The sequence below is a fragment of the Pipra filicauda genome, unplaced genomic scaffold (genome assembly GCF_003945595.2).
Source record: "Pipra filicauda isolate LSUMZ 115617 unplaced genomic scaffold, ASM394559v2 scaffold134_size1991817_pilon, whole genome shotgun sequence".
NCBI classification, from domain to species: Eukaryota; Metazoa; Chordata; class Aves; order Passeriformes; family Pipridae; genus Pipra; species Pipra filicauda.
In genome coordinates this window covers 83,474-94,820 of record NW_024103818.1, presented here as the reverse complement: position 1 = coordinate 94,820, position 11,347 = coordinate 83,474, and the positions used below count along the sequence as shown (strand labels likewise).

General features: G+C 35.8%; 1 protein-coding gene across 1 annotated transcript; it reads left to right on the top strand.

The window, feature by feature from the left end:
* The first annotated feature begins 1,098 nt into the window (after positions 1-1,098).
* On the top strand, positions 1,099-7,867 carry LOC120322596. The gene is made up of 2 exons (XM_039378321.1): positions 1,099-1,457; positions 7,295-7,867. The coding sequence occupies exons 1-2, from the start codon at positions 1,350-1,352 to the stop codon at positions 7,865-7,867; spliced, it is 681 nt and encodes a 226-aa protein (XP_039234255.1). The 5' UTR covers positions 1,099-1,349.
* Positions 7,868-11,347: the final 3,480 nt, after the last annotated feature.

Genomic DNA, 11,347 nt, shown 5'->3' with positions numbered 1-11,347 from the left:
TTCTGCAAATAGATCAGCAATGTCACCTCTTAAATTGCACTTTTTGGCATTCAGGTGTTAAAACCAGTCAGCTGGTAGCCAGGCTTTATCTAAGGCTGTATTATAGAAAAAGAGTATATGTTAGATCATCTAGCAGCAATTACAGTAAAACACCTCTGGTTTGAGCCAGAATCACTGTTACTGTTGCTTCCTGCAGTGAATTCTGTCACTATCATATTTGCTTCCTTTTTCACTCCCAGGTGTCAGATATACTTGGCTAGGATTATTTTGCTGGGCTGAATTTGTTCCACAACTTCTCCAGAAACTGAGGTGATTGTTAGCTTTCTGACAGTTCTCAAACACTGAGATCTCAGTGAAAAATTGCAAAGATATATATCAAATTGTATTTTAAAAGGTATTGCCAAAGACATTAAATAAATTATGAGATACCCATTGTTAGACCTGCTCTAGTCACAGATGTAATATTTTTCATCTTCCATTTTTTTTCCTTTTGCCATAATGATCACTGCAGCAAGTTGTAAATGCAATGAGTCCCCCTGCTATCCATGGAGAGAACACAGAAATTGATTTATGATATTAATTTATGGTATTGTACTATGCAAAGTTCAGGTGCAGTCATAAAGTCTTGCTAGTTTCAGAAGTCTGTAGAAAGAAAGAAGGGAAGGAAGGAAGGAAGGAAGGATAAGAAACAATCAAAGGAAGAAAGATTAGAAATAGATTGAAGAAAAACATGTTATACCCCTTCTCACATATAAAAAGCATAAGAGAAATTTTATGTGCACAGATACTCTAACAGAATATTCTGTTGTTATTTGCAGTTTGTATAATTCTTGCTCATCTTATTAATTACCTAATATATTTGTATCCTACTGCTACTACCACTTATGGTTTACTGTTTGCATAAATCTATGTGGCTTATGTATTAATGTTCAGTCATAGTTTAAGTCTTGTGTAGCTTCATGAATTATTTTCACAGGCTATCCAAAGAACTGAGAAATGCTATGAGGAAAACCTACCATGAGGGTCTGAGCTGGGGAACAGAGATACTGTCTTGGGAGAAATATGAGGCAGTGATTGGCTGAAGCACAGTTAAAGTTCACTGGATTATGTGGAGAGGTTGGGTGGTGGTGAGAAGGCTTGCAGATGCAGGGGAGGGAGACTGAGGGAACGCAATTTGTTAAGGAAAAGAGGAGAAAGAAAAATTTTTCTTATGTGAAGAAAAATCTTCACATAAAATGAGGAAAGAAATAAGAAGTTCTCTAAGCCTTTTCTGCTCTAGCCTTTCCCCTACCCTTTAAGACAAATCACTGTCTTGGTTTCCTAGGTATAATGACATCTCTGTGCTCTTGATGGCAAAGTTCCTTTGCTCCTACATGTCTTCATTCAGTCAAGGCCTGACATTACTTAGAAGGCAAAAGAAGAACATCATTGGTGCAGAAAAACTGCTTTTCATATCGGTAAGAAAAGCAGATTAGAATTCTTTGATTTCTCATTCTGTCAACAGGTGTAAAAAACTAGAGGGATCCACAGGTCAAGTCCTCAATAGGGAAAGTGGTTGCCTGCAGTCTCCCCAAAAATGCAAAGAAAATACACACTGTATTGCAGGAGAATGAATTAAAAGATTTTTCTGTTAGTTCACTGATGTCTTTGTAAAGTTGCCTCAGCTCTAGCAGCAGTGATAAAGCCTTATTCCAAGGCAAAGATCAAAGCTTATGCTGGAACTTAGTGATTTTTGCTTTGTGATTTTCACTTTGTGATTTTCAACTCTCGTTTAAGTAACTGATGAAAATAGCATAATTTTTCAATTTCCAGTTCATCTTATCAAAACCTAATTTTTTGTTTTGGCTCATACTGTTGCCACTTAGACTTTGAAGAATAAAAATTACCATAGTCATAATGCTGTCAAAATTTCAATTGTAAACATACAGGAAATTTTTCCTTCCCCTTTCCCTTTCAGTAGTTTCTCATCTCTATCCAAACCAGACACCTGCATTTTCAATAACTGTCATTAAAAAGAAGTATTTTCCTTCTGGTCTGTGCTCATTTCATCCATTGCAACAGTTCTCTGTTAGTAGAGGGACAGAAGAAGGGAACCCATACAGAAGTGTTATCAGAGCCAAGACTAAAACATGTTTAGGCCCCCAAAAAATCCAAGTTTACTCTAAACCATACAAAATAGAAACAATTTTGTGACTCTTTTGAAAAGTGGATGTCCTGTTGTTCCATTTCTGTGTCATGTTGGTTTTGCTTTCTTTTTTTTTTTTATGGAAACATTATTTTCTCAGATACTGAAGTATCATATAGGTAATTTTTAAATCAAGTAAAATCAAACAACCATCTAATCAACTAGATGAATGTGATTGCCCCAGGTTGGTTTAATTTCGTATTTCAATACCTGGCCTCCATATAAATATTTGTCTTTTCACTTTCTACAAAAATTTACATGAAATTATTTTTAAAATTAGTTTAAGTTAGGTAAGGAATAAAAAAAAGGAACTAAAATGTAAATTCAAAAAGGTTTGAAGCTCATACTTTGAGTTTAACACAGTTTCAACAATTCATGGATTGTACATGATTTGTGTGGTCTGGAGTCTTTTATGCATGGAACAACTACACATGTGGATGATCTACAAGTCAGAATCTATGAGGTATTGATGCTGGAATGAAATTTCAGTATAGGAGCCATGTGCAATGAGCAGTGTTCATATTTAAAGTGGATAAAAATGAAATCTAAACCAGTTTTTGATTCACACAGAAACTTCATTTTACTTACTGGTAACAGGGATTCTTTGAGCAGCAATGACATATCCTTTTTTATGAGGTTGTTCTCTGACTGGCTGAATGTTACAAGAAGATCATTCCCCTAACCAGACTCAGTGCTACTTTTTCACACTATTACATTAAGTAATTTATTTCTACTGAATGAAGATTCTCTAAAGAAAGTTATTAAATCTACATGCATCATTTGATACAACAGAAATGAAGTCCCAGCAGTAGAATACTTTCTTAGGAACAATGTTTTTCAGTGTTCATGAGCATTTACTTTCAGTAGGTGTTTGGCATCTCTCTCTCTATGTGTTTTTTTAACAATAAGTTACTGCCATCCTATGATAATGTCTTAAACTCATCCAACTTTTCCTATGAATTTTAAAAATATAAAAGCAATAAAACATATTTATTTATTCTATATTATATGTATTATTTATATCAAATATAATATATATTTATTAAATATGAACATTTATATAAAGTTGTGGCTTGCTAAATAACTGAGGATGACCAACATATTTCTACTTCCACTAACTTGTGAATCTAACAAGATATTGACAACAATTACCAAAATTTCTACTCTTTATTCAGAACAAGTTCATCTTTCAACTTCTTCGAGCTAACTGAGGTGACAGGAAGGAAAACATGCTCTTTATAAAGCTGTTCCAGTTACATGAATTGGTACACTGGAAATGGGACCAGTGGTTTTATCTAGCTCAGAATCTCAGAATCTCATTTCAAATCATTGATATAAATATTAGAGCTGATTACTACTACTCTTTGAATCCTCGAGGACTACAGCTAACTTAGATTATTGCTTCCTGAATATGTCATCCAGGAAGGGGAAATGGACATTACAGTCCAATCCTCTACAATGAAGCCATATTTTAGTGTGAAAGTCTGGTCCACAAAAGGACTTTCTTTACAGACTAAGAAAGTATGACTTTGTATATGAATTTTCTATTCTGATTTTTTTTTCCCACACTTACCAATAACGCACTTTAGTATCTTCCGGGAAAGTACTAAACACAGGACTAACATCTGTTACTTGGTAAAAATACTATTCCTGATTCTTGCTGCTAAGTGAGGTTTCTTTTTTTCTTTACCCTTGTACAATACCACAAATGTAATTCAGTGTCTCTCTGAAAGCAATTATTTTCTTTTTTTTTTATTTCTGCATGAATTAGAAACTTCACTCACCTCAACTTACATTCCTAAGCAAAGAAAAATGAAATCATATAGCTGTGTGCCAGCTGCTGGCACCTGATGATGCACCATTGCAGCATTCAGAATAAAATGGGGTCTATTTTCAGTTAACCTGAACTTAATATGTACTGTGAGTGAGTCAGTAGCATGTTCTTTATAGAGCAAAGTAGTGTGGCAACTAGTTTTTGAATGTTGCAAAACATTATAACAGTTTTAATAATTTCTAAAATAAAAGAACATGCTCTTTTCAATTGCTGAAAATGAATGGAGAAAGACACATGAAAAAGGGGAAAGAGTTTAAGAATCCACATTTGCCACTCCTGTCCAGTCTTGCCTTGCCTTAACAAGCTCCTGACAATCTCTTCAAAATACGGGTATACTCTGAGAACCTGTTCTTGGCTTTGAAGGTACAAGCACACTGCACTGCGTATCTTATGCATGTGACTTCAAATGCAGTAGCAGATTATAAAAGGTAAGTGTCAATGCAGACTCATGTATCCAAGGAGAAGCCTGAACTCTCACAATAACTCAAGTATACTAATATTTAAGTAGAAATTTTATATCACTACTGTGTGATAAGATGAATTGTCAGGTCGCAAAAACAAATGATAATAACATTACTGAAGAAATAGTAGGACTATGAAGTTACAAGGTATCATAAACCCCAAATGTTTTAATACCTACTTCTGTTTTAATTTGAATATATTTTATGTTGAGACACTCAAGGCCTGTTGAACTGGACCACAGCCAGGAAATGCCTGTATAGACAGTGTGCTCAATAAATGCTATTGTTTCTCACCTACACTGAAACCTCTTTTTGATTAAATGAACAGAATCCAGGATCTTATCTATTGACAATTTAAATCAGTGTGTTCTGATGTAGAAACAGAATAAGCAAAGTAAAGAGGATACTCCAAATAATCTCCATTCCATTAAGATAAGGTGCCATTGCTTCACTCCATTTTGTCATTTGCTTAGGTAAGTTTGCTTGCTTCTAAAGGTTAATATAGATAGCAGATAAATTATGTGTCTGTACTTCATGAAGGGGGAAAAGGTTCTGAGTGATAATACATAAGGTGTAGAAATTAAAAATTCCAAACAGGAGAATTCCAAAGGCTAGTTAATAATATCGAGAGCTGTTTGCTTGTTTGGTTTGGTTTTTTTTTTTTTTCTTTTTTAATCAATACAGTTTATATTTTTAAAGGGGTTTTTTTCCTGTCTTATTCTTTTTTTCCAGAGAAAAATCTTATGTGGCATACATACAGCAGATTATTTTGAAACATAGTTCGAAATAAGGGAGTGTAGATTTTCAGGAAGCCTGAGAACCTGTGTAAATCTGGGCAGAGTGTGTCTCTGCCGAATGCAGAGATCGAGAGAAATTCTGAATTGATAGAGAAATTAACCAGCAAGTGCCAGGAACAGTACAACTGCAGGGGGGGGAAGCTTTGGATGAACAATTTTGTTTTTCAGAAGAGTCAATTAAGTGCCGTGGAGCGTACAGCAACTCAACTGCTCCAACACTCAAGCTGGCACAGTTTCAGTGACAGTGGCATCTACCTCTACACTGCATTGCAGTAAAGAATGTAAACTTTAACTTGAAATGAGATTGAAGGGGCTACGAGCAAGTTGTGACTTGCCTAAACAAAGAGAATTTCCCTTCATTTCTCTAGTAGCAATCATCAGTGCTATTTCCATAAAGCAAAGTTGCTGGTGTAAGAACTACTTTGGCTGAGTTTAGGTCAACTAGTTTACCTCTGTTGGGAAAAATACAGCATGGCCATATTCATCGTCAAACTCAGATAGCAAAGGAACCAGAAATTTGGCACTTCATGTACTTGCCAAATGATGCTGTCATTTATTATTGTACGTTACTCAGGGTTTACTTTCTGAGTGATTTAATTTTCTTTTTCTCAAGAGAATTTCTATGGAAAAGATTATGGAAGAAACTTTGCAGAGCTACTCTTACTTTGTACCTTTCTTCTAATATAGTTCATTATCAACCTTGAAAAATGTTTGATGTCATAAATAGTAATGTCCAGCAGAGGAGCTTGAGGAATAATATATTTATTTTTATTGACCACAATACCGCTATAATTTTCTACAGGCTGATGCTAAAGGCTTTTTTTTTTAGGTTGAATCAGCTGACATTTCCTTTAATACTCAAAATTCTAAGAGTGCTTTTCCCACCAAGGGTACCAAAATTCAGTATCCCATCTGGTTTTCAAGTTCAAGATTTTTTTTCCTCAAGTATTTATGCATTGAAAAAGCTACAAACTAGCTACATGTAAAAGATTAAGAATGAAACTCATGTAATTGAAGATCCATTTTGCCTGTCATTCCAATGTAAGGTAAAACAATGCTTTGCCCTTCTGTTGATTCTTCTCTTTCAACTTTCACCTCTTATTTTGGAGAATTCTCTAGCATTGTACATTTCAAATATAAAATTGTTAATATGGAAGGTAAAAATTTAGAATGAGACAGAAAAGGTATATACCATAGCCAAAAAGGTTTGAGGAATGTAATTTCATTGATATTAGTCCATACAATCCTGTTCATCTGGGATGGCATGTAGGCCTCTAGGATTTATTATTAATGATTAAAACTCATAGCATGGCATTCTTTTTTTATTGTCCTTTACAACCTGTCACAACATATTCAGCCTTTCTACATGACTTTACAATCTGAATATTTGAATCTCAAAAACTTTAGTCCCTGGCGAGGTTCTAGGGAAACTTCCTTTTCCCTGATGACATACGTAAGAAATAGACTTCTCAACAGAAAAGGACTTTGATTGGCAGTTAAAATAAAAAATTAATTCGAAGTATTCAAGCTCAAAACCATCTTCAGGTTGATGGATACGGCATTATACATGAAATGTCAGCAGATCCTGATTTAGGATAAAGCTGAGTATGTGCCAGAAAAATAAGTATTTTTTTTATTAATCACACATAGTCAAATCAAGTTATTGTCTAGGGATTACAGAAACAAAAAACGCAAGGAAAGGTGTTACAGGTTTGCTTGTTTTAAAGAAATGACCTGGCTGGGAATTTTTCCCTGTCCCAGTGTGAAAGAAAAGTGTTGAATGAGGCAGAGGGGGGGAGAGGGAGGTAGCCCGTAGCCCCACATTCCAAGCTAATTGTCTCAGAAGACCGTGGGGGGGAGGTGAATTTTGCTCCTGACAAAACTGCTTCTTATTTTTTGCTCTTGTCCGGGACTTGGGGAGGGATTGTGTGGACAGAAAAAAGCTCCAGGTTTTCATCTTTGTTTTTGGCCAAGTTGCCTGGTTGCCTTGACCCCGGTCCGCCGCCGTTTCCCTCAGCCCCAGCCCTGCCCACTGTCCGGTCTGCCTCGGATTTCATCAGAGAAGCCAGGACCATCTGCGGAGAAACTTCTGAGGGAAGAGGCCGCCCCTTCCCTCCTCCGTTCCGGTATTGGCAGCAGCTTGTACCCATCGATGAAGCGTGGGGGAATCCCAGCCAGAGCCAGCCGCCGACAGCGTGAGTCCCCCTTTCCCCTTTTCTCCTTCCCCTCTCGGCGTGTGAGGGAATCACCCTTCGGCTTCTCCCGCAACCCCAGGGCCCAACAGCGCCCCCTGCCGGCCACCACCGAGCAACTGCAGGCTCTGCTCCTCCAGGGATCCAACAGCGCCCCCTGCTGGTCATGGTTAGAATTGTGCCGAAAGGCAAAAAACTTTTTCTTTGGGTGGGAATTTGGGTGCAGGATTGTAGTTTGTTTTTTGTTCTTTTGGTGTGCTACCTATACACATATATGGTTTAATAAAGGGCTGCTTTCTTTTTCTTTCTCCACATTTCTTCCACTGGACCCTCTTAATTCGGATTTACAATTGCTTAGAGGGGGAAGCTTGGTCTTCCTCATAACTCACCCTCCTTAGCAAACAGTTCTGTCTCGTTAAATTGAGACAAAAGAATACTTTGATGATATCCAAACTAGGCTGTTGGCCTCTATCCAACTGGCATTTACTGTGACATTGGATAAAGTTGGTAAAAAAAAAAAAAAGGAAAAAATAATGAGTTTGCTTATTGGTAAGAAAATAGGAGACATTGGAAGATTAGGATAATATGAACCTGTAAACTGACGAGGGTGTTAGGAACTGGGAAAGAATAAGGATAACTGAATTTAAAACTTGTTTGATTCTATCTGGTGTCTAAGTCAAAAATTTTTTAAGGATTCCAGATTCCTCAGTCTGGTATCTTTCCTAATTCAGGAGAACAGATGTTCCACACCAATTCTTCCATTTTCTTTTATTCATGCTAAAAAATGAGCCTAGATTAAGATAAGAGAATGAAATTTATGGCATATAGTGAATACAGATGCACTTTATTTCCTGACTTTTATAGAGTAGTAGAAAGTTCTCTTTTTTAAAAAATAAAATAATGTCACTGGTTTCTACCTCCTCCAACTCCTGCTAGAATCAGAAGATAAATTTAACAAATACACTATGATTCCAGTGCTTGTCTACAGAAAAAAAACACTTCGTTTTTTCTTTAAAAAAATGGAGAAGTTTCATTAGATTATTATTTAAACTCAGTTCAGTCCTCCTGGAATTTTCAAATTGACTGCTGAAGGACAAATCTTTTATTTGTAATGTTTTTACTTTTCTCAAGTTCTTATTTCTGCAGGGAACTCTGTAGATAATGTTTTTTCATGTAGATATATTCAGAGACAGTAAATATTTTCTGTATAGCAGTGGCTGCATAATGAGATATTTTCTTCCTCTGTTGTGTAACTTGATACCAAGATCTGCCAATTGTCATGTTATGATTTTGCTTTGAGATAATTTGTTACATTTCTTTCTTTGCTTTGAAATCAACATGATAGGTTTGATACATATAAAACATTTATACCATTTAATAATTGCAAAGAGCTTTTCTCTTTGTTATTATTGCTGAACATTTTTAGGTGTGGTTCTGTTTTGCACTGAATTCTGAGCATAACCCACCAGATGCAATAATTTATGCCTGTAAGAAATTAGACTTGTGAACACTTATTTTCTGAACATTGTCATAACTAGATTTCCGTAGAGTTCCTTCTAATTTACATTAATTTTAATTATATTTTTTGGCTCATTTTTTTTGCACAATTCAGCAGGGGCAGCATAGAAATTAAGTCTAAATACTGATCTAAAAATTGTTATATTCAGTCTTCTCATTTTTCAAGTCTACTATTTTACAGATATTTGGAAATAAGTATAAAATACTGTTTCTTTGAAAAAGTAGAACACCAGAGTTCTTTATAAGCTTCCCACGACCTTTCATTTTGGAGTAGATTCCTGTATGAGACACTTCTGCTGGAGTGATTTGATTCTGCAGAATAATATAGTTCTTAAATAAGAGTATGAATAGCTTTTCTTTTTACTTGCCTGTTTTTAATCAATAGAAAACTTTTTTTTTAGAAGAGTTTAGTTTATCAACCAGTGTCCCCAGTTCTGTGTAGAAGTGTCAGAAAACCAAACTATATCTGTAGCTTTTATAGTCCCGTAACAACATTTGAGGATGCGTCATGAGCAAAAGAACAGCTCATGGAACATTTGCAGGATGGGCTAATGCATCCACAATAGAGTTTGCTCATGTATGAAAAAAAGGAGGAATGAAAAAATTGTCCCTTTTGTCTATCTACAATAGAAACTCCTCTTTAAAAAAAAAACATCTATTAAATTTTAATCCATCAACACTTGGAGTATCATCAAATTACACTCATTGATTTTGCAAGTTACACCAAACCTGGAGGGAGGTGTAGGGAGTGGACCAGGGCAGGGCTTCTGTTGAGAGGGACCTCATGAGGGTGGAGGAATGGACTAATAGGAACTTTAAGAAATTTAACAAAGACAAATGCAGAATCCTGCACCTGGGAAGGAAGACCTCCTTGAGACAATGCAGGCAGGAGACTGACTAGCTGGGGCACAACTCCATGGCAAAGACCTTGGGGCTCTCAGGAAGAAAGTGACCTAAACATGAACCAACATAGTTTCCTGGCAGCAGAGAAGATCCTCAGTATCTGAGGCTGTATTCGCTGAGGTAGAACCAGTATTTTGGGAAAAGTTATTATCTGCCCTGTACATGGCATTCCTTAGCCCAGACTTAGGTACTATGTGCAGTTTGGGTCTCAGTTTACAAGAAAACTTGAGTATGATTTACAGGCAAAACTCTGGTAAACTCCAGAGAACCATCAAGATAATTGGGGCGTGGAGCACATGCCCTGTGAGGAGGTGCAGAGGGAACTGGGGTTGCTTAGAAGGAAAAGAAGTGGCTTGGGAGGGACCTGATAGCAGCCTAACAATAAATCTCAGGAGGACACTGACCAGAAGGCTGGATTTATCAGTTTATTTCCCGTAGGAGAACTGTAATATGAAACCAATGAATTTGTAGAGTAGGGCTTGCCTAATATAATACATAGAAAATTGATCATAAAATTATTGTACTGTAAATCTTTGCTGAGTTTTAGGTAGGTGTAGTGTCTGAGGAGTGCTTCGTTTGTTCATAATTTGGAACATCTAATTTTAATTTCTAAGAAGTCAATAGTAATCCAAAATAAAATGAGACTGAAAGAAGTCTTAGTGAAACCATTACGTGGCTATAAAATAGTTTCTTATTTCTTTTATCTGGAAGTTTTGAGCAGACAAGTATTTTCCAGCATAGCTATCAACACTTCCAAACAACTGAAGAAATAACATAAACTAGCACAAAAAATGAAGCTTCCCATACTCACTGTGTTTTCATTTAATATTCTTGATGTTAATAAATTATTTCAATAGAATGTAATAATAGTAGATTTCTCTATGACAGGAGCAAATTTTCATTTAAAGCAAGACCATCCATTATAATCAGAGACACAGTACTTAAACTGAAGATCACCACTCAGTTAAAATAAAAAATAATGAAAGTGTCATCTTTAATAGAAAATGTCATATGAATACATGACAAGTGGTGCATATTCAAAATGTTTTCTCTAAGTCATGTATGTAATTTTAGATTTTAGAACTTAAAAAACACTTTACTGCTTTTCAGTTGCCATGGGACACTACATCTATACTTTTATTTTATTTGACACATCAGAGTCCATAAAGCTACTTAACTGTATGTTTTTTTTGACAGTAGACAACCACTGAAACAAATATATATTAAATCCACAAAGAGTACTTACAAATGGAAGTGGGCAGACACAACTTAAAGTTGTGTTTGATTCTAAGGACTTCTGCAACATAGAAAATTTAGAAAGGGCTTTGAGTTGTCTGTGAGTATCAGTGTGACCCTGAGACTAAATACCAAAACCTTGGGCAACACAATAATAAAATAAAAGATAAAGATTTGTGACTCCATTATTTGGTACAGATTTGTAAATGAAATATTGCTGT